At 37.3% G+C, this 24,465-nt stretch overlaps 1 protein-coding gene across 1 annotated transcript in view; it reads right to left on the bottom strand.

Moving 5' to 3' along the window:
* Nucleotides 1-1,702: 1,702 nt before the first annotated feature.
* Arl15 (ARF like GTPase 15) overlaps nucleotides 1,703-24,465 on the bottom strand; it is a 386,392-nt gene continuing 363,629 nt past the window's right edge. Inside the window, exon 5 of the mRNA XM_076856144.2 lies at nucleotides 1,703-4,034. Within this exon, the coding sequence (XP_076712259.1) occupies nucleotides 3,882-4,034 (153 nt within the window). The 3' untranslated portion in view covers nucleotides 1,703-3,881. The remainder of the gene's footprint in view (nucleotides 4,035-24,465) is intronic.

Genomic DNA, 24,465 nt, shown 5'->3' with positions numbered 1-24,465 from the left:
TTTTCATGTTCCTAAATTAGTACAAGTGGGTGGGGGTGCGGTAGGGTGCCAAAACTTGGGCTCATCAGTCACTTCATGCATTTGAGTTGCAAAACATTTAGTCCTGAAATGCAAATCATTTAATCACTTCTTACTCAGTGGTTGACCAAAAGTTATGAACCCTTGGGAGCAAGGAATTCCTAACACTCTGGATGATATGGTAATACACTTCACAGCATGAACTTCAGATCTCCTGAAGGAGGCTGGGGAGCAATGGAGTATTTTTTTTTTTGAGAATCAATATTCTAAAGTTTCTGCATAACAAAGACAGACCCTCTCTTCCAAGCAAGTTGAAAGGAGTGATCCCAAAGGGCAGCTCTCAAGTCCATCCCCACTACCCTGCACATCTCGCTCCATTCTGATATGTTAATGAAAATGCACTTTGAAATTAAAAAGAGGATAAAGTAAGAATACTCCATTTCCATTTGAGTCTGACTATGCAACCTGGGTATGAAAAAAAAAAAAACAACCACATTTGCTTAAAAATCTTATAGTTCTGTCTACACTTGCTTAGGTAGGTGTGAGATGCTCAGGAGGTAAAGAACTGCTCTTTGCTCATTCATTGACCATCTTAGAAATGATGACTGGGGATGCAGGTTGGATTCCAGCTTAGAAGTGAAGCATTGCAAACTCTGTGCAGCTCCAACCTGCTAGACAAAAGTTGGGATTTGAATTTTATCATCTTCTATTATGTATTTTCTTTTTTCATTCTCTTCTATCCACTGTTTAATTTTATCTTTCCACTCTCTCTGTTAGAGTACTCTCATCCTTAAGGATCGACCTGTAAATTTATAGGATTTCTTCTCTAGTCAATTAAAAAGTATCTAATTTCCTAAGGGCATCCATCACCACGAAAGGAAACAGTTCATCACACCAAACAGTGCCACCCTCTGAAGTTGCTTTTGCTCCAAATATTATAAAATGATCCTTTGACTAAAAGATGACACTTCATTGACATCTCAAATCTGTTCACTCACTCCCCAGGAATAGCTCCCATGAGAGTAAACTACTGCAGGAAGTCACTGAACCAACTGGAAAAGACACTTGTGACTTTCTGTTGAGGTTTTCACAATGGCTTCAAAAGAAATGCGGATTAATCATTTGTTTTGACCCAAGAGCAGCAGAACTTATTTTGAAGACTTAAACAGGCAACACAAATGTAAACAGAAGTCTGCGACTCCCAAATGCTAAAGCTGAAAGGAGTCAGTCTGGAAACGTCAGTTCTACTCAGAGTTTATTTTCATTTGAAGAGAGTGAAAATCATATATAAATCACGGACAATACGAGTTCTTGCCTGGCAAATGTCCACATTAATCTGTTAACCTCTAAGTATAGATACAGTATTCTTTAATAGAAAGACAGGGCAATATGGCAGTTAATTAGCAACCAATACTGTAAACTACAGTAGATACAAAGTTTTATATAAATTAATTGCCATTATAAAAAGGCAACTGCTTTCACTAAGAAGGTACAAAAACTGGAAACTTCCATAAATATAATAAGAAGCTAAGTGAAGAAATACCTAACAGACTGTTTTTCCTATATAATATTTGAATATGCAAACTAAGACACCTGTGGCACATTACAGGAAAGTAGGAATAGGACATACACCCCCAACCCAAGCACCCCCACCCGCCCAGACCCACCCCTCCCCCCAGGTGGATTTCCCAAACATGGCAAATTCTAGGGTTACAAGGACAGGATGCCACACTGAAGCAGCAAGACGGCCAGCTCCAACCTGCTAGACAAAGAAGGAGCCTTATTGACAGTTGTAAAGCATTAGGCGTCAGACAGAAACTTGTCAAAAACAGCTGTTGTTGGGTACTGATTGATAATGTTTTCATTCTGACGGCTGAGATGCTACAGACAGTCGTGGATCTGAGGAGAGGCCCATCCCTGGCGTGCACATGAACACACACAGACGATGGGAAGTCATTTAACAGATGGCTTAGGAGCACTCAGCCACAGTATCTTAAAGAGACGACATTTTACATTTAATGAACTTGCAGGGAAAGCAAGGCCTAATAATCATTTATTTTTTTCAGAGAAGATGAGCACAACAGGACAAAATAAAAACAGGAATTGTGTAACTGGTCATGGGAATATCAATTCTGTGATGCTCACAGACTATTACACAGTGCTAAAAATATTCCAGGATAATGTAGACACAATTGTATATAAGTCACTATGGATATTTTCTGACCCATGCCAAAAACAAACAAAAAAACAAAAAAAAAACAAAAAGAAGTTTTAGATGCTTCAAAGGTAATGATTTCAGTAAAATCCATTTCTAAGATTAAATAGCAAAAACTGTGTTTGAAAGATGTGAAGGGTCTGAACTATATCATCTGGAGAATTATGAGGTTTTATGACACTGTGTGAGACAGTGTGAGTCAGTGGTATTTGGGTATCGGTCTATGCTGCCTAAAATTACAAACATGTTTTTATTGCTCAGGTGTAGGGAGCAGCTTTCTATCATTTGTCCACTTAGTATTTCAATCAATGGTCAAAAGTCTACAAAATGTGCCAAAGAAGATTTCATCTATGAACTTCAATATCCATAGATTATTCCTGATTTAGAAAAGGTCAAAGGTGCTAAACCTTACTAAAACTGTACATTTATCTCTAGGCAATTTTATCATTTAAATTAAGTGAAAAAAATTCGTTCCAAAGACTGAAGCTAGGCCCTCAAATTATTTATCTGCTGCAGCCCCAGCACATTTTAAGGGCACATTGAAACCCCTGAAAATAGAGGTTTATAATAGAAATACTGATAGACCTTTTAACTAGATGGAGGCTTTAAAAGACTCCATTAAACTATATTAGCACATAATGAATAAATACACAGATGAATCTGTCTTTGTCAAATTCTTGCCAGCTTAAACATTAACCAGTATAAACTATGCTTTGTTTGGCTGTTTTAAAATTTTTATTTTTTAAAAATTATTTTCTCTATTTCAATCAAACATTTCTGGTTTTTAGAAAAAGATAACTACATTACGTTGCAGCTTGGCTTTATGGAGGCTGATTGTTCCACTAAAACATTGAGGACTTGACCAAATGCAATCAGTGACGTATGCATTGTGCCTAAGTTTCCTAAAACATCCACCAAAAAAAAAAAAAAAAAAAAAAAACTAGAACAGTGTTTTTGCTCTTAAAAGGGGAAAAGGAGTGTGACCTCAGATAGATCAAGGAAACACTATGCATCTGGTCTTTAAGTTCTTCAAACCTAATTTTCCTGTGGTAGGATACTCTTTCATAAGAGGATTAATCGAAGTTTTTGGTACTCATTTTTTCACTCATATTCTAAAAGGTTGGTATACAAAAAAAAAAAAAAAAAAAAAAAAAACCTAAAAAATTAAAATAAGATAAAAAAAAGTTAAGAAAACTCAACCCCCAGAGATCTTGAAAGTGACATACGTAATATTGTGGGGTTCCAGGTACACAATCCTCCACTCCCAAGCTCAGGGAAAATTAGTCAAGGTACTGTTGAGTCTTTCTGAGTTCTTCACAAGGGATTTGATTTCTGTGAGCCATGAATTTCATCCATTTTAGCACAAAGTATAGAAGAGATGCTTAGAACAACAGAAGGAGGAGACATGCGGTGAAGATAATTAGTGGTAAACAGAGAATAAATTCTCTCAGTAGTGTGTACTTGTCGTTAATGCCGATGATAATTCACCTGACTTACATAATATTCACTTTGAGAGATGAGAGTCTGAAATAACTAAAGGAAAACAGAGACTGAAGTCATGATAGTCTTGATACCAAAATCGAATTAAAATGAGACACTAACATGGGAGGTTCAAGGCCTTCTTGGAACCCGATTTCTTTGCCAGGTTTCACATTCTCATAGCTTCGTGGTCCTTTTCTTCTAACAAATGTATCAGCTGAGAGAAGCTGTCTTTCAGTGCATCCATGTCATCCAGCGAGCAGGGCTGCAGAATCCAGCGTTTTCCACGAGCAAGTGGTTCAAGTTCAAAATACTTTTTGATCTTAAGGGGGGAAAATAGAGATAAAGATGTTATTGATTATATCCGACACTTTCTCATACCGAAATTTGGAGTGATGAAATGAGGGAATTTCAAGAAGAATTTACAGGAATTGAGATGTCTAGGACTTTCTAGAACCCTGCCCACAGCTGTTGTTGTAACAGGGGTTATACGATGTGACCTGAGAGTGTTTTCTTTAGGGGTGGGTGACCTGCTTGCAAGACACCATTCCATCCATACACACAACAGCACGGGAGGTCTGCAGAAGTCTGAGAAAGAATTATATGCACTGTGGCACAAGACAAAATACACTGCAGGCACCAAGAAGGCTCCATTTCACCAAAATAATGGTAGCAGAGCAGTTTTTACTCTCACCTTGGCACATTATTAAATTGGTGACAACCTATAGTATGTACTGTATCAATTACTCAAGATAATTTTGACCATCAAGGACATAAACAACAATAACAAAAACTAATTTAAACCATCTTGTTCTCTCCTCTCAAATTTGCATTGTCTACTGCTGAGATCTATGAAAGAGTTTTCTAGGAAAGAGTATAGAAACAGAGTGTGCATGCATGTGCAAGAAAAAAATATATTTTTTTAACATACATTTACATACATGCATTAAGTCTCCCAACCTTTTTTCTGCCAGTCCTGAACTTACTGGGAGGGAAAAGTCAAAACTTTATAACATTACAGAGGTGACATATTTGCTATCTTAAAAACTTTTCAGTTAATAATCAGTGACAGGCTGGGGTTGTGGCTCAGTGATACAGCACTTGCCTAGCATGTGTAAGGCACTTGGTTCGATTCTGAGCACCACATATAGAATAAAATAAAGGCCCATCAACAATCCAGTCAGAAGTAACTCTTACTGTCTTGGCTAGGATATTGGCCAACAGCATCTAACATTACCAACTTCTGACTAAATCAATATCCAATTGTTAGGAGTTCCAGAAGGATTGATGGGGTTCTCCCAAAGTGTCCGACCAAGTACAGAGCTCATGAAGCTCCTCATTCACACACACCAATCACATAGGACAGAACTTTGCACTTACTGCCCAGCAAGGTTTATATAAGATAAAATACAGTCAAGTAGCAACAGCAGAAAAGTCACTGTTCAAAGACATTCTTGATCAAATAACCCCATTAAATCCCACATGCCATGGAAAATTCCAGTGTCTTACTTGAGTCAACACATGACCCAGAAAAAGTGGATCAGTCTTAGGCCATTTTGCTTGTACCATTGCAAGAACAAATGTCAATGGTAAAGATACATCACCCAAACTGGCATTAATATGTCTGTATATTTTTTCATATGAGCAAGAAGATATATATAAGAATACCAAATTTTTATGCTAATTTAGGAGTGAGAAAATGCTAACATTTTATAGTTCAAGTGTGTCCCAAAAGTCATCTTATAAATGCCAACAAATTCACAATAAATACTAATTCTAGGAAAAAAGAATATCTGAGAATTGAAGAAACATCATCAATCTGATTCTGATTCTGGAGAGTACCAAGAATCCCATCACAATTTTTTTTTTTTTTTTTGCCCCGTGTATTTCACAAATCACCTTGTTAGGAGAATTCTCGTTTATTTTTTTCTGTTGTAGATGGACACCATACCTTAATTTACTTATTTATATGTGGTGCTGAGGATGGAACCCAGGGCCTCATACGTGCTAGGCAAGTGCTCTATCACTGAGCCATCCCAGCCAGAGAATTCTCATTTATTAAAAATAAAAACTCCATTTTTTTCAGTTTCTTTTCATTAGGGTGTGGAAAACAATTTACCTCCAAGAAAATTTAAAACTACTTGTGCAATGACTAGTATCAGAGACCAACTCTGTCCCACAGAGGGAGGAACTTGCCAGTCAGCTGATGGCCTTCTGCCTGCCGCAGTGGGTGATGAGCAGGTGGGTGGAGGCAGGTAGGCAACTGTGGCTAAGTTCACTGCAAGAAAGGGGAGTGGGCTCCTGAGGATGTAAACTGGAGATCTGAATTTTCTTGCTTCTCCCAAAAAGTGAGGCTTCAGACTATATCACTGGGTGCAGGAACGGGGACTGCTGTGCTTCTAAGCCATTCTGGTATTTTTTAATCAATAATACTTCTCATCAGACAAAGGACATCATGTAATGTCCTAAATCTGGTACATGAAGGAAGTTGTACCTATGCCACATTTTATAACCTCAAATACAAAAGGACAGCATTTTAAATGTTACTAATAACTGGGAAATGTGCCAGTCACAAGAAATTCAATAATATTAAAATTAAAGAAAGCACCAAGCCAGTAAGCGTATTTTACTAACAATACTTCTTCCAGTGGTTCATTTCAAAATGACACAGAATTGATGCTGGCAGCACATTCACAGCTAATTTGAAAACAATGTTGGGTTTAAAACATAGTAGCAATTCACGATATTTTGCATAACTGACTAGATGCAAAAAAAAAAAAACCCAAAAAACAAAAAACAAGAATAACAACAACAAAAAACCCCATGAGGTATAGCTACCCATTAGATAGATCTGTTTCTAAGCAACTGAAAATACATTCCTGTAGCCTCACTTGGAAGAAAATGAAGATGTCCGAAGGCAGATATGCCCCAGGAGTTGCTCTGCTGAATACTAAACATGAGAAGGAAATGAATGCTGTGATGACAGGGTGGTCACCAGATAAAGAAGCCTGGTGGCGTTAAGCTGACAAATATCGCTGGGTAACTTGAGATTTTCAGATTTGTAACCTTCGTGGGTACCTAACCAGCCACATTCACCCCACTAGTATCCAAAGGATTCTGCACAATTTATACTATTAATTTAAAAACAAGATTGGGCACTCCACCCATGATCAAAGGACAGTGGGTGCTGCTGAATGTAGCCTGGCGTTTCCTGTTTCTACACAGGTCAACTCAGCACAAGAAAGAGAATGGGGAAGACTTCAAGTTCTAACTTTGATTTTTCTTTTTTTTTTTTTAGGATAATGTTTTTGTTTTATTTTCTTATATTTACCCTAGCTTCAGATTATACTTTCCCAGTATGGTTACTCTGACTTGTCTGTCTACCATTTACTTTTCTGTCCTTGTAGATGTTGGTGCATAATTATAAAGAAAGGTGCATAGGTTTGATAGATATAGATAATATGCTTAAATCTGAAATTGCTTTTAAAATTAAAATTAAAAAAAAAAACTGCCTGTGATGCAAAGATTTATTTTTCATGATGGACTTAATTTTTGAAGGTCATTTTCTCATCAAGATAAAAATTTTAAAGATGACTTAAGAGAAAATGAACTTAAGTCTTGTGAATACTTTATCAGCTGCTTAAATGTCATGGTTAACTGAAAACTGCTGGAATGAGGAGCTGGTGAATGTTTCGCTTTGGCTTTTGGAGAGAACACTTTGGGGAATGACATCAGAATACAGCTGCCTGGCAACCTGTGGTCATCTGGCTATTTTCAGGATACCCAGAGTGTGGGCATTTGTTAGTGGCCATGTGTCCACCCTAGAGATGGGAAAACAAAGCCACCATCAGTAGCCAACCTATTTTAGCTATGTCATCAGAGCTCTTCACTCTTGCCACTGCAGGGTGATCTGCATTGCTGTATCCCATGATTGACACATCACCTCGGCTGTAAAGTCTCAATAGCGCAGAGAAGAATTGGGACCATCTCATTGTTGCTAATGTCTGTAGCAGCTGTTAAACTGGGGAAACGTTTCAGATCACAGGAGACCCACTCACTGGGTAGGACATGTCCTGTATGCTTCCTTGAGTAGTGAAAGCATAAGATAAGCCTTTCCTAGCTACATGATCGCTAAGGGGATCTGAAGGATGCTAACTGATTTCCTGTCTTGACCTCACTTCAGTTTCAAAAATTTTACTTTCAATTCTTGTCAACCCAGTAGGACTAAATTTTTAGAAAGCACATAAATAATTTCTGAATTGTAATAATAGCTCCTTCCTTTTTAAAAACCTGCAAAACTGATTTTATTTATGACAATAAGTTGCTTATTTTTTCTGTTTTTTAAAAAATATTTTTATTTTAGATGTTGACAGACCTTTATTTTATTTTCTTATATGTGGTGCTGAGGATCAAATCCAGTGCCTCACAGATGCTAGGCAAGTGCTCTAACACTGAGCCACAACCCCAGCCCGTTTTTTTCTGTTTTTGTTATTAAATCATGTAAATAGTGTGGGCCCAGGGGTGACCTGGTTTTCCTTTAAGCACCTTGGACATTGTGGGGGAAGGTGGAAAACACTCCAGAAAGGTTTTATTCAGCGATTTTATGTGAAATAGAGTTAGGTTATAAGCTTGGATATTTATAAATAGAGTTTTGATCCACACGAAAGTATGGTAAGACAGTTAAAAATGAGTCAGAATGTATGACAGTTTTTTATTATGTGGGACTTGGCCCATACACTGGCTCATGGGGGCTGGTACAGGTGGCTCATCCCTCATTATAGTTCATGTCACTCAGAGTCCTAGGAAACTAAATGCCATTAGCACCCATCAGTAATTGATAAAACTAAAAATGCTCCATCCTTCCTGGGTTCAAATCATCACCTGGGTGGTCCTGCCCTGTGGGGAATTGCTGCTCTAGCCCATGTGGAATGCCTTTGTCTGGGCCCCCATGGAATCTGAATACTTCCCCATCCTTCCCCAGATCCCCATCTATGAATAACACACATGCTTCCTTGGTCAAAAACTGGCAGATTATAACTGACTCTTCTTAAGCTTGAAGGTGGCTGTTAATGGATTGTGGTGGGTGGGGATCAGTCCGTTCGTTCTGTAAACTATCACTTGAAGGTTGGACCCCCCATAGTTTCACTCATGCCATCAGCACCCCTTGAAGAGGACCATGCTGAGTGTGTGGAGGCAGAAGGGGGGAGCCACCTGTGCCAGCCTCCATGAGCCAGTGTATGGGCTTCCAGTGACGTGGACACAATAGAAAAAATACAGACGGAAATAACAGCAGCCTGACCAGAACACTGTCCTCATCATTTATATTATACAGTTAAATTTCCCTCTGGGGCTTTTTTAGTGACCACAAAAGGTCATTCAGTACAATGCAATTTACTAAGAGCATTTTTACTCATTTCTAGTACCCTAGATACTTTGACTGGAAGTAACCCAACCAACCGATTCCAATGAAGAGGGATAGTGTTATTTAGAGTAGTTCTTACAACCTGGAACTCAATTTGAATAAATAAAAATTTTGACACAGGGCTGCTAAAAGAAACTTCAGAAATAAAGGCACGCTCTTTCTTCATCTCTGGGAAAGGGATGAAGTCTCATGAAGGCTGAACACCAGCTCCTTCAAACCCACATGATGGGTCACCAGGAGGTGAGTATCTCAAACAACACAGAAAGTCAAGAAAACGAACCACCATCATGGAACTTGGTAGGTAGAAGGCAGAGTAAATACAAAGGAATGTGGCTCACACAACAATCTTGAGCCCATCATTATTTTCTTTAATTCTGTTTTATATTTTGTAGTGCTAGGGCTTGAACCCAGGGCCTCCTAGGCAAGTACTCTACCACTATGCTACAACCCCAGCACTTTCTTGTAATTTTAAATCCACAAAGTTTCCACTGCCTAGCCTGTACTTTTCAAAAAATTGTGTGAATAAAGGTCTTTAAGTTAAGCTCATATTGGTTTTAAACTGGTAAAAGTGTAGTATGGGTGCCAATTCACAGGATGCCAAGAGAGTATGAATTGACTGTGGAATTTTATTAAAAGGGAGTGTGCCTTTCCTAACTACATCCTTACTTCTTTCTTTAATCCCTGGAGCAAATACAGCTATTATATTAACCTGTCCTTCTGGGGGAAATATTTGTATTGAAATACTTCTTGGTGCATGCTGGGGCCACCTGACATGGGCTACCAGTAGTTGATTGTGCATGCTATTCTCTTTCCAAATCCAGGCAAAAGGATGTCAAATCATCTAAGTCATGAAATCAGCCATGGTTTGGAGTATTTACACCACAGAAATCTGCAAGTGCGTGTGACCAGTTCTGTTCTCTTTCCAGAGAGTTCCTTGTTAAACATTTACTATACACCACTGAGTGTACAAATCTTGTCTGTGTTTGCTGCCTTAATTATGGAAGCTCCTGGAGCAGGCTTAACTTGGTAACCTTCACCAAAGTCAGAGAGAACTTTGCCCACACCACGGCTCCAGGACGGGCCTGGAGATAGAGTGGCAGGACATCATTAAGATTCTTCAGAGTGCATTCTTGGCAGCTTGTTCAAAGAAAGGTTCGTCTAGAGAGAAGCACCAGCTGTTCCCCTTTTCATTGTACTGCTTGCAGGATTTTGAAATCCTTAGAAAGGTACTAAATATGTCATTAAAGACACAAATAAATAACACAAATAAAACCAATATGCTACAGTTCCAAAGAATGGATATTATTTACTTTCTAGTGAGTACTACTAATATGGACCAGAAAATGACTATGTGACATTAACCAATATTATACCATCACTTTGGGAGTGCCTATTTATAATGGATGCTTGATTTCAAGGATGGTGTGTAATGTAAAAAGCATACTTTCCACAGCATGGCTCCTTTCTTAAGGAAACAAAAGTTCAGTGCAGTCTTCCTGACTTTGGACTGATTAAAAACCAGACAATGACTGCAGATTATTACCTGGGATTAAGTCTCATCCTTATTACTAGTCTTCTTTCCCAGTCAGTAATCTCCAACGTGTATAGAATGTTATATGTTTTGAAAATAATTAAAAAGAAACCTACTGTCTCATTGTATGGGGGAATTTCTCACAGCAAACAAAATGATGCCATTTGCTTTGGTGGTGGAATTTAGGATCTAATAAGCACTCCTATTTTTGCTCACTTTTTAGAGATAAGGAAAAAATTACATCTCTCTCTATATATGTATTTTTGGGGTACATCTCGGGGGCTTATTTTATTTCTCTATTCAAAAAGCTTGCTTATCAGACAACTGAGAATTGCAATTAGGTATGGATGATCCTATCTTCAGGAACTGATGGAAGATACCCAATGTCTGTACCACTCTACTTATGTGCTCCAGGCCTCTACAGCTTGGGCAGCTTCTTGCCTGCAGGCCTTTGCTCCAACTCCTGTTTCAAACTCAAAACTCTTCCATCTACAGGTTGTAAGGAGAAGCCTAAAAATATTCTCTCATCTTTTAAGACCCAGCCAGAGTCTGTCACCTCAAGAGGAGGTCCTAATGATATAGAAGAAACTTAAAAATTAGAAGGAACCTCAGCCACAGTGGCCTTTGTGGGTTGCTTCCATGGTACCCATGCACCATAAATTCCCTGTAAATAAAGTTTTAATAGAAGACAGCACACATTCACTTAAGTATTATCTACGGCTGTTTTCACACCACAATAGCAAAGTTGAGTAATTGCCACAGACATGGTATGTCCCACAGAGCCTAGAATATTTATTATTTAGACTTTTACAGAAAAAAAAAATATTGCCAGCCTCTGGCCTACAACATTTTGCAACTTTCTATTTTGTCTAGCAGGGAGTCACGGAGTGTTTGGGAGGGGTCTGAGGCATCACGCTTTCCGGGACTCAGTTTGACCTCTACATGTTAGACCATCTCTTCCTTGCTTGGCTCACATTTTAGTGGGATACAGAATTTGGCTTTTGCAACTTGGCTAGGCTCCAGTTATGATTTCAGATGCTTAAACTGTAGTCTAGCATGCAGAAGGGTCATCTCTCAGCAAAGCCATATTTTATTTCTTTTCTCTGTTCTGCCTGTTTTTATTTTGTATAGAGACTTTCTAAAGGCCACAAGAACTAGCTGGGTATAGAAGTTTTCCCACCAAGTCTCACTCCATGAGATAACATGGTCTGTGACATGTCAGTCTGAGGTTTTTGGTGTCCTTAAAGAGATGTTTGGTACACAGGAATACTTAGTTTGCAGTTTTAGAAAAAAATATACAGTTTATTAAATTCTTAAAAGCCTCGGGCTGGGGTTGTGGGTCAGTGGTACAGCGCTTGCCTAGCGTGTGTGAGGCCCTGGGTTCGATCCTCATCACCACATAAAAATAAAAAAAATAAAGATATTTTGTCCACCTACAACTAAAAAAAAAAAAAAAGATACATTTAAAAAGAAGTTCTTAAAAGCCTAGCTTTTGCTGAAACTTTAATACTCAACTTAAGAATTTTAATGTTCTATTTATATTTCTTTTAGATTTTAACAATCCCATTCTGGGTGCCTTTGATATGTATATAATTTCTCCTCTCAGTATTGGGCATCGAACCCAGGGCCTCATGCATATGCTTAGCAAACACTATACCAACTAAACTATACCTCCAGCCCATCTGATACTCTTTAGATCCATTTATGAAGTAAGTTTATTTAATCACCAAAACATTTTGTAGCTCCATTTATAAATTTAATATATTTAATTTTCTTCATAAGCATTTTAGCATGTCTAATAATCAAAACATCCTTAGGAAGTTGAGAATTCTTAAACATTTCTTCCAATAAAGTTATAAATTCAATAGCTCTCAAATTCTAGTACATTTTAAATTCTCATACCTTTCAAAGGAGAGATCAATTCAGAAATCACATATTTCAAATTAGAATCAAAATGGCAATTTATCTGGTTGACCTACATCCAGCATATACTTTAATTGAAAGTATTAAAAATGTGAGTTTGACGTTTTATTATTTTTATACTCTTAATGTTAAATCTTCCAGGGTTAAAAATATTCTTCATTAAGGAAACAGTTTCTCATCCCAAATGAGATGGGTAGTTATTCCATGCAACATGAGATTCTCATTTCATTAAACTTGAATTGGTTTTCAACTAAAATTTTTGGAGACACTCATTGACAAATTGAGCCCTTAAAAAAAAAGTTTCTGTAACTGCAAGAACTTCATGTTCTTCAAAGGTTCAAAGGGAGTTGTTCTCTCCCAGATACACATTACCATTACCTACTTCACTCTTTATTCACAAAAGTGGACACCCTCTCCTAGAATCCTAATTTTTTTCGCTACTTCCATTACTTGGTTAGACCTTACAATTCCTTTATTTTTCTTTTTGTGGCATTGGGGCATTAAACCTAGGGTTTGTGCATGCTCGGTAAGCACTCTATTACTGATATGCATCCCCAGCTGTTTTTATCTTGAGGTAGGTCTCACCAAGTTGTCCAGGATGAACTTGAACTTGCAATCCTTCTGCCTCAGCCTCCTGAGTAGCTGGGATTACATAGGTGCACCACCACACCCTGCAGGGACTTTATAATTCTTCAACACATATTTTATTATCTATCTGGATTTACAGATATTTCATTTTCTTTTACTGACATGATTTACATGCTATAAAAATTCATCCCATAGAAGTATACAGTTCAGTTGTTTTTAGCATATTCACAGGACTGTGAAAACATCTTTACCATTCAACTCCAGAAAATTTTCATCATTCAAAAAAGAAACTGCTTAACTATTGACAGTCACTCCCCAATTTATTTTTCTACCAGGCTGTGGGAACTACCAATTTACTTTCTTTCTCTGCAGATTTGCTTATTTTGGATAGTTTGTAAAAATGAGATCATATAAATATGTGAATTTTAGCGTTTGACTTCTTTCACTTAGTACAATGATTTTTTTAAGGTTCATGCACTGGAATATGTATGAGTACTTCATTCTTTTTTATGGCCGGACCATATTCCATTGTACTGCTATACCCTCTTTTGTTTATCCATTCACCAGGTGATGGACACTTGGGTTAGCTCCACTTTTTGGCTATTATGAATAATGCTGCTATTAACATTTTTTTAAAATTTTTTTTTAGTTGTCAATGGACCTTTATTTTATTTATCTATATGTGCCTCACAAACCCAGTGCCTCACATGTGCTAGGAAAGCACACTACCACTGAGGCACAACCCCATCCCATTCTATTAAGATTTAAGTTTTTGTAAAAACATACGTTTTTGTTTCTCTTGGCTCTTATCTAAGATTGGAATTTCTGAGTCATATATTAATTCTAGGTTGTTAAACACTTCTGCTCTATCTTTTAAGATATGTATTTTGTCTACATTCTATTAACATTATATATTTCATTGATTTTTGTATGTTGAAACAGCATTCATAGGATAAAACACACTTGAACATCAAAAGTATAATCCCACTTGGGCATGGTGATGCACGCCTGTCATCAGAATCCTAGTGGCTCAGGAGGCTGAGGCAGGAGGATCGTGAATTCAAAGCCAGCCTCAGCAAAAGTGAGGTGCCTAAGACATACAGTGAGATACTCTGTCTTTAAATGGAATACAAAATAGGGCTGGGGATATGGCTCAGTGGTCAAGTGCTTCTGAGTTCAATCTCTGGTACCCACTCCCCAAAGTATAATCCTTTTTTTTTTAATATGTTGTTGGATTTATTTATTGGTATTTTTTGGGGATTTTTGTATCTATATTCACAAGGGATATTTATAGTGTTCTTCCTGTCTGGTTTTGGTATCATAGTAATCCTGGCCTCATGGAAAGAATGGAGATGTATTCTTTCCTCATCTGTTTTTTTGGAATAGTTCAGTCTGTTAATTCTTTAAACTGTTTGTAGAAGTCAGTAGAAAGTGATCTGGACCTGAGCTTTTCTTCTGGGGACTATTTTGATTACTAACTCAATGTCTTTATTTGTTATAGTTCCATTCAGACTTTCTATTTCTTGATGAGTTACTTTTAATATAGGAATGTGTACACTGAATCCAAGTTATCTAGTTTGTTGGCCTACAGTTTTTCATTGTATTTTCTTACACTCCTTTTTATTATAAGACTGGAAGTGATTTTCCACTTTTATACCTCATTTTGGTAATTGAGCTTCCTTTTTTTAATTAGTTTTGTTAGTTGACCAAATATTTATTAATTTTGTTTATGTTTTTTAAAAAACTAACTTTTGGGTTTATTTTTTCTATTGTTTTCCTGATCTCTATTTTATTTATTTCCAGTCTCATCTTTACCATGTCTTTCCTTCCACTTGCTTTGGGTTTAGTTTGGTTTTGATTTTCCTACTTTCCTAAGGTTGAATCATTTCATTTTAATGGCATTCTGTTGACTATCACCCTTATATACAATTCTGTCCCAATTTCTTTTACTTTGTTAATTGATTTAATAGTGCTCTAAGTTCTTCTCCTATTATTCTTATTTTGCAGGACTGAAGCTCTTACAAATGTAAAAATAAAATCCAATTGGATTGTGTATGTCTCACATTTTGGTTATCTTTATAGTTACAAGAGTTGATGACAGATATCAAGGTACAAAAAAGCAAAATATTATATAATCGGTTTTCAGAAAAGAGGAGTTGGAACTTTATAAGTCACAGGCAGAAGAGTCTGCCTTATTTCTTTCCTCCATACAACTTTTTAACCAGGGCCTCATTTTGGAGATCATTTATTGTAAATCCCACTTTTAGTACCAAATTATGAATATCTGAAGATGCCTGAGGTTGAATGAAATAGAATGCTCAACTGAAGCTGACTTAAAATGATAAAGAGGATTTATTTGTTCACATGTTGAAAGATCCCTTAGCAGTATGGACCAACTGGAGTCAGAAGTTCACAAGGTCATGAGAGTTGAAGTTTGGTTTCTAGGTAATGTCTGCAGAATATGAATGCTGAATGAGGCAGCCCTGGGAGCTGCAGTGAGCCATATACTATCAAATGGAAAAAACCTAAGAAATAAATTCTGAGGACACAGGTACACGAAGAAAGCCAAGAAACTACAGAAAAGTGAGTATGAATAATGCATATACTTCTGGATACAACTGCACTAAATATCTGTAACCTATGACCTTTTTAGTTATATGAGCCACTATGTTCTGATAACTGGCATTATAAATGATTATTGCAGGGCCGGGATTGTGGGTCAGTGGTAGAGCACTTGCCTAGCACATGTGAGGCACTGGGTTTCATCCTCAGTACCACATAAAAATAAATGAATAAAATAAAGGTATTGTGTCCATCTACAACTAAAAAAATTACTATTATTATTGCATAAATTGCTTAGGATATTAAGCCTCAATGGGGATGAAGCATTTCTGTAAGTCTGTGGTGAGAACCATTTTCAATTATAGGATAAACCAGATTTGGATGATTATTCTCTAGTTCTTTCATGTGTGTGAGACCTCTGTTCTTCAAGGGCATAGACAATGAAAAAAATTATTTTGTGTTCTCTATGTATCCAGTATAATGCTATACATAAAAAGCCTATTCATTTATTTTTTAGAAATAGATTTAAAGAGCTAAGTTATAATGAAAAAGGCAACTAAATAGGTAACATATTTCATCCTACATTAAAATGTCAGTAAAGAAAGAAATTGAATACTGGAGAGAAGTTACCACTCTTTCCAATTAATCAGGCCAAGGTTTCATGCAGGAGATGGGATTTCATGAACAGTTTCAAAACTGAAGGTTTAATTGGTTTAAACTCTATTACACATATGCCTACAGGCAGCTGCAATGAATTGTTTTGCAAACAGAAAAGTAAACAACCTATCCTGGAAAAGAACCACTCCAGAAATCTCAAGATCCATAGGACACTTGTGTTTTGAGTTACTCCTTTAATCTGTGTCCAAACAAAGCATCTAATTCTTATCTGAGAGAATGGAAAGCACTGACACACGCAAAACGGCAAGCCTCAGTACACTTGTCTTTGCATGCAGGTGCAGGCATCAGACTTTTCAATAACAATCTATAATATAGTCATTAATTACAGAGGCAGCCAGGCTTCCACAGCACATCATTTTCTCCTCTTTCACTCCTTCCTTTCTGTAATCATTTCCATTCCACTCTTTGGAAAGAGCATTGATTTTTGGTACCATGCTCTTTTAGGATAGCATACTTGATTCTCTATCTTCCATGATTTACCTTTATTTCAAGAAAGCAAATATGGTAAGAGGAAGAAATTGGTGTATAAAAAATTTTGTCCTGGCAACAGAATATGGTTATTTAAAAGACCTATCTATATGTACAGGAGCTGGTCAAGTAGGTACTAGACAGGAAAGGAAGTTAATGACTGAAAGCTCCAAACACCTAACAGAGACAACCAATTAGATTGTCTGAAACACAGGCTTGTAAAGCTATCAGTAACTTATAAAATGGTCTGCTACACACGAGTAAAATGTTGCTTAAATGGCTTGCTTAACTAGATGCATTCACCATGAAATTGATTCTTTTAAGTTTTTTTTTTTTTTAACTTAATAGCCATTAACTGGGCATATTGAAATGGCTGGACTGGGGGTAGACAGCCTGGTATTATGAAGTTCAGGTTGAAGATATGAGTTCTGTATTTTATGGAGTTAAGGGGGATTTCAAAAAGAAAGACAATTCATCAATTACCACTAAATTGTGTCAGTAACTGATATGGACCCACACAATTAGATTATTTTCCTTTGCCTTGCTGAAAACCTTGACTCGGATTTATGGATGGGCTCCCAAGACATTCCAGTACTGAGAACTGGTACTTTTGTATTACAGAAAGCACTGTTTTTTTTGTTTTTTTTTTTTGTTGTTGTTGTTGTTTTTTAACCATAGCCTTTGATTTTGTAAAACAGCTGAGAAGAAGACGACCCTGGGTGTGGTATTTCTCAAATCTACCACTGCCTCACAGTGAACATCAAACTTTATTCACCAGAGATTTATTTTATAAAACACTATAGGTAACTTGATGTTAACTGACACATGAATGACAATTCCTGATTCGATTTCATGTTTTGAGTTTTCTTAAAAATCAACTGCATAGGGCTGGGGTTGTAGCTTGTTGGTAGAGCACTGGCCTAGCATGTGTGAGGCAGTGGGTTTGATCCTCAGCAACACATAAGAATGAATGAATGAATAAACAAACAAATAAATAAACAAACAAACAAAAAATTAAAGGTATCGTGTCCATCTACAACTAAAATTATGTAAAAAGAAATCAACCACATATTTTAAATAAGGTTTTTGGTCATGCTTCCTATTCAGCCTTTGCTATTACACTTTAGTGAATTTCTATCTGACTGGATAACCACGAGAACATGATTTTGATTTGGTTGGGTCTAATTATGCTGTCTGTTTATTCACTATTTGTACCCCCAGGGTACTTCAATAAACCACTTGAAGAATTCTCTGATTCAATAAAGTATTGGGGACAAATATACTTATATACATGGTTGAAGATTATTATGGACACATAATTTTTTACAATTATTATTTATTCTCATCTTATAGAAAAATACTATCACATTCTCAAAAGAATTATAAAATTAATAAAATCACATGCAAAACATCTAAACAATGCCCACCACATAGAAGACGTTTCCATCCCATTTTTTATTTAAAATAGGTAAAATATCAAACAGGTGAAAATACCATGATATATCAGACAAGTCTAGGTTCATCCCTGCAGTTTCTCCTCCTACTTGTGCAACATAGGGAAAATAAAATAACCACTCTGATTTTTAGTTTCCATGACACATAATTTTTTAAAAATAGTTTGTTTTCAACTTTATTTGGTTTTTGTAATGAACACTATTTTCCCCATCTCAATCTTGTAGCTGTTGGGCATGATAAAGCAATAATAGTAGTAACAAAACAAAATATGAATATATGGACCCAAGTAAACATGTTTAATATTGGCCTTGTGGTACTATGGCAGCACTCTGTCTTAACAACGACAACATTTAGATGTTGGAGCAATTCAAATCCCTGGGCCTTAAACAGAAGACACAAATATGGCAAGATACGCATTGCTTGGCCGCCAATGGAGGGTGCCAATGACTCTGTCCAGATGCAGAGATATTCAAAGGATGTTCCTGTCAGCAGTTTGTCCTCTGGCTACAGGAAGAAGCCACCATGGAAACACTGAGAGGAGAAGGAAAAACAGGACAGCATGGAGAGTTGGGAACAGGGAAGCACAAAAAGCTGACAACCACCCCAATAATACACCTGAGCAAGGGGGACAGGTAACATGTGGCCTAATAACAAAGTGCCATGTTGCTAGTCATGGGGAGAGAATTTCTTTTCCTTCTGGCAATACAGCCAGGAGCCTAATATCCTGGCAACTGAGAAATATGAGCTTGGAAAGAGGCTGGCAGGCAGTCTGAGGCAAGAAAAGCTAAGTGGTAATCTGCCCTAAGGAATTTTAGCCAGGAAAAAAAAAAAAAAAAAAAAAGAAACCAAAACAACCCACATAGGACTAGTTGAATGCAGTATAAAGCCTGAGCAAAATAAGTCTGGAGAACATTACTAACAGAACACAAAGAGAATAGCAGAGATTAAGGTTCAAAAAGCCACTGACTAGATTTACCACAGCACTGTCAGTGTCACCCTGTGTCCCAGTTGCCACCCCACAACTAGTTGAAACCACTGCTCATCAACCAGAGAAGGGAGAGGCAATGATACCTCTAAAAGACATCTGATCATGTTTGGAGACATTTTTAGTTGTCACAATGAGGGAAACACACAGAGGGTGAGTGCATCTAGGGGGTACAGACCAGAGATGCTAGTGAACATTCTACAATCCATAGGATAGCTTCTCTTCTTCTCCAGCTGACAATTCTCTAGCCCTCAAAGCCAACAATGCCTGGGTTGAGAAATCTGGCTTTGAATGGATCTTTTAAGGTAAAAATTAAAGAATGAAGATTGTGCCAATGATTCAATCCATGGTTTTGCAGCAGGAAGTCATTAGGCACCTCCCTGTAATCCAGAGATTTAAGACCTGGACTGGTCTATGTAAAAGTAGACCAGAAGTCCCAGCAAGGAGTGACCCAGGGAGGGGTTCAAAGTGAAGAATCAGGTATCAGTGGAACCCAGTCAGGACATCAAACTAGGCTGAACCAAGGGTACCAAGGAAATAGCCATCACTCCACAGTTTGTTGCTTCTGCCTGTGGGGGATAAAAGGTGACTTAACACATCCTTCTCCTCACGGAGCTTGCATGGTAATGGAAGAGACTGACAGAGATTTAGTAAGTAGTCAGGTCAGGTAGAAATAAGTGATGTGAAGAAAAAGCAGGTGACACAGCAATGACATTCACTACATACCTAATCAAAGAGAGGGACTGAAGGCTGAATACAAAGCAGTCACAGCCAAGGACAAATCTTCAGTTGGTTCCAAAGCAATATTGTCCACAGTTACAATAAAGGCTTTCTTGATCAACCTCCACTTAATCGTGCAAGATTAACTGACTGTCCACTGTCTAGGAGCAAGATGATGCTTGACGAGGCCTATACATTGCTGACCAGCCTCACCGGAAGAAGGTCTCCACACCTTCACAATGGTAGACTGTCTTCCACCAGAGATGTGTCTGCTCATTTCTTTCTCTAAGCTGCTACATAATTCTCATCATGGCAATCATATTTGTTCTCATCATTAAGTAAGTTAATTAAATGTGACACCAACAGACGAATATGAACTTGAAAAGAGAATTTCTATTTTTATGAAAATCTACATGGAATGTGTTCAAACAACTCCACAAAGATCAGTCACTGAAAGCAAGCTGCTGTTGATTAGATTTAAATAAAGCATTATCTAAAACTCTAAGATAAAGGGTTGGGAGGGAAAGGTACAGATTGCTTCCCAAATGTTTTTTAACTCATGGTTCTATTTTAAGGAAACAGAAGCTGAAATCATAGGTAATAGCTGTTTTATGAAAGATCAGACATATAACAACTCTGATGAGAGGCTACATGCTCAGAGAAAAGGCCTTGGACCAATATCAAAAGATTAGTACCATAAGCATATTTTAAATTAAAATAAATTACTTTGGGTATACAATTTTTAAAAATGACTTCCCATTTTAGCCAATTCTTTTGTTTTCTTTTTGGTGGGGCTGGGGATTGAACCCAGGGCTCTACCACCAAGCTATATATCCCCAGCCCCATTAATTCTTGATTAACTATTTAACTACCAGTTCAGATCAGGTCAGTAGACTTCTACCTCTACACTTACTGCCCTAAATTTCCAATCACACTTCTCATCATGTCTGAATCAAAAGCTTTCTCAGAGGGGAAGTCATTAACACCTACTTCAGTCTGAAGTTCAGAGTGATATATAAAAACATGTCCACTGTCAGAATCAATACTCATGTCTATCACCTCGAATCCTTCTGTGAAAGAGAGTAGAAAGCAACAAAATTAAAATACTCAGCTCCACACTCACATATATACACACCCTTGCAGCTTCCTATAGAAATATTCACACTATGAAAGCATATTATGGTTACAACTTGATACCACATTAGTAACTATAGACTCCTTTTAAAAATTAAACACTACCTTATTCTGAATGCACATGTGCAATATTTTCTAAATAGAACTTGCATCTATTTTCTAGGCCCAGGATTGGACACAGAACTATATAGTACATATAATGACTAGGAAAATTTTCCTGAGATTTTTTTTTTACCCAGTCCTTTGGATTACTCTTTCCCACAGGTTTCTAGGGAACAGGCAATTTCGGTGCTTTGAAGAAGAGTCCTATTTTACCTGGAAAGTATTATGTTTCTTTTTACACTTACCATATTAATTTTTCCATTTTGTAAAATGATTCTATAATGCCTGACAATGACAGTTTATGCCAATTATCTATTTTTAACTAAGGGTGTCAGTAATAGGAAAATATAAAATCATGTACAAAAGTGACACCTCTGTGTGTCCAATTTTATTGTCAGTGAGTACTACCTGATACTTTGTCTTCATCACATTTAGCATAAGGGACCTAGACTTCAGAGTCCTTGAAATACGTTTTAAAAATTTTCAGTGCATATTCATAGCTAATCTTTCACACAGAAAGAAGAAAATATGTGACTCTGGAGAAATTGGTATTTGAGAAACACATTCTTGCTTATTTGACCCCAGCCTCTCATTCAGACAGACAGCACATGTAACCTGCACATTTATTAGTAGTTAAACGCAACACACGTTTTTCATAAAACATATGGGAAAGTTGAAATCTCTTACAGCTGCTTTAATACTTGAATTTTGCTTATTCTATGAAGTCTCAGACACCAAGTGGGTAGTAACCTGGTTACAGGTTGAACTGCTTTTTGGCATTGTCAGCAGGAGTGACCTGAGTTGGTAAACCTGAAAGGTGTCTGGTAAGACTCAAGTGTTGCAAGGTTTGGATCAGTAACCGAGAGCATTGTGCTCTGTAGTGGGGTTTGCCTGGTTCTGATATGTTCAATGACCCTTCAAGTTGCTAAGACTCAAGATATTTCCTAAGAAACTTAAGGAAAGAAAGTGCGGAAGAGATAAAGACGTACCACAAAACGGCTGGGAGTTCTGCATGTGAAGCGGAGATGGAACTGAATTAGCTGTCCTCTTTCTCTCCTGCTCTCATATATTAGGTTATTAAAGCAAGGAATTATTTCAAGTACTGAAAGACATAATTTATTAACTGGCCCTTATGGAAGACTTGAAAACATTTTTGTAAATGTTTGTAAATTACTCTATTCTTGCAGGCAAGTCTCAATGGAATGACTTGTATAACTATCTAAATGTTTTTTATGAAATATTATAAATTAGACTCTTACAATCTAGGTTTGAGAAATTCATTTGTGCTGCATCATAGATGTTTAAAAATATTTCTGTATCTGCACAAAGCATAGAAAGCTCTCTGGAAAATCATGAACCCCTTGCACACCCAATATGCCCCCCTCCCCAATCCTTCCCATCTGCCAGCTGGGTTTCATTTTAAGAATTTCACACTGAATATAAAGTGCTATTTTGACCATGTGGCTCCAAAAATGTGAATTTATAGTCTATTCAGTTTGTACGCAAGTGATTGACAGAAAGGGGATTAACCAACTGGATGTGGTGAAGCCGTTGCCTCTTCCTTCAGGTTGCTTTAGGATGGCCATGCTTATGTTGTTTCAGTGAGGCTAACAAGAGGTATGGTCTCCAGGAAGGGGGCCTGCTTTTCACTTAACTGCCAAAAGGGTCCTCCATCTTGGAACTCTTTTCCCATGTTCCTATACCTACCATATTCCTCTATCTTCCCACCTGTAAAATGGGAATACTTAAATTGCTTTCTGTATGTCCCTTGCAACAACGTCTATTTGCTGACACATAACCCATATCTATAATGACTGGTCTTCATGTTTAAGAGTAAAATTTTTGCAAAGTATGCAAGTGTGCAAGCCTGCCAGTGTGTATGTGGCTTTCTTGAGTGGGAGCTGAGTAGAGAGAATAGGTGGGGAGAAAAAGGTTGGCCTAGAGTTCCTTTAACACGCCCTTACCCTTCTTACTAGTGATGCCTAACAACTTAAACATGGGAAAGACTCTCTGGTGCATAATAGCACAGAGATTGTGGGGCCATTTTGGGCACCTAGAAATGTCTCCAGCACCATGGCTATGTGAGCTTTTCCACATAAAACTGTCCTGCTTTTATAGCAGTTATTCAGTTTGTTTCAGACTTCCCATGGTCAGATATTATCATAGACATGAAAATGATGTTATATCTATATATTCAGGTTTTCTAATTATCCTTTCTACAGCCTTAGGTCAGGCTGTTCCTGTACACTTATTAAACTCACAGTAGGTAATACCATGAAGCAGATTACTTCCTTGTTTCACAAAAGCTCCATAAAAGGTGATTCAGGTATAGACTTTTGAGACGGATGTGTAGGATGTATTAGATCTGATACTGGAGTTGATCTCCAAATTAATGAGCATCTCTAAACTTGTATTATACACACCAAAGTTGACATTAGAGGAAACATGCCATCATCAGAAAAATACCTCCTTATCATATCCTTTCAAGTTTGGTCAGGTTCTGTTTGCAGGTGGGGTCTTTACCTTCTAAGTTATTCTGGAGAGTGATAATCACGTTTCCCCTATGTTCCCTCAAGACAAAACAAACAAGCACACTATAGAAAATCAATTATAATTAGGAGGAAATTTCTCCTACTTGCCAGCAAAAATAAATATAGCTCCATTTAAAAATCAGCAATATCATCCCTTTAAGTTTAGATGCATAAGAGCAGTTAAGAAAGTAATCTGAAGCTGGGCACAGTGGTGTACGCCTGTAATCTAAGATACTGAGTGTGGGGGTGCGGGATGCTGAAGTAGGAAGATCCCAAGTTCAAAGCCAACCTGGGCAACTTAGCAAGACCCTGTCTCAAAAAGGGGGAGGGGGCTGAGCGTAAACCTCAATGGTCAAGTGTCCTGGGTTCAATCCCCTTTACTAAAGAAAAAAGGAATGTTATTTGAGGTTAGAGTGAGGTGTAGGAGAATCCTCATGGACCTGTTAATACTGGATGGTGACATGGGGAGTACATGTGAGAATTATTAGCTTTTTCTTTATGTCTCTGAATTATTGGACTAGGGACAAAAAGTGCTTATATTTTTTTACTTTAAATTAAAAAAAAAAGACATATGAGTATATCCAAGAGCAAAAAGGATTTAAGAAAACAAAAACACATATGCAGAGACATACAAAAAGTTAACCCGGTTCACCC

Source organism: Callospermophilus lateralis, chromosome 5, assembly GCF_048772815.1.
Source record: "Callospermophilus lateralis isolate mCalLat2 chromosome 5, mCalLat2.hap1, whole genome shotgun sequence".
In the NCBI taxonomy this organism is placed as follows: domain Eukaryota; kingdom Metazoa; phylum Chordata; class Mammalia; order Rodentia; family Sciuridae; genus Callospermophilus; species Callospermophilus lateralis.
Note: the sequence above shows the minus strand (reverse complement) of the source record. Positions and strands in the feature narration are given on the sequence as shown.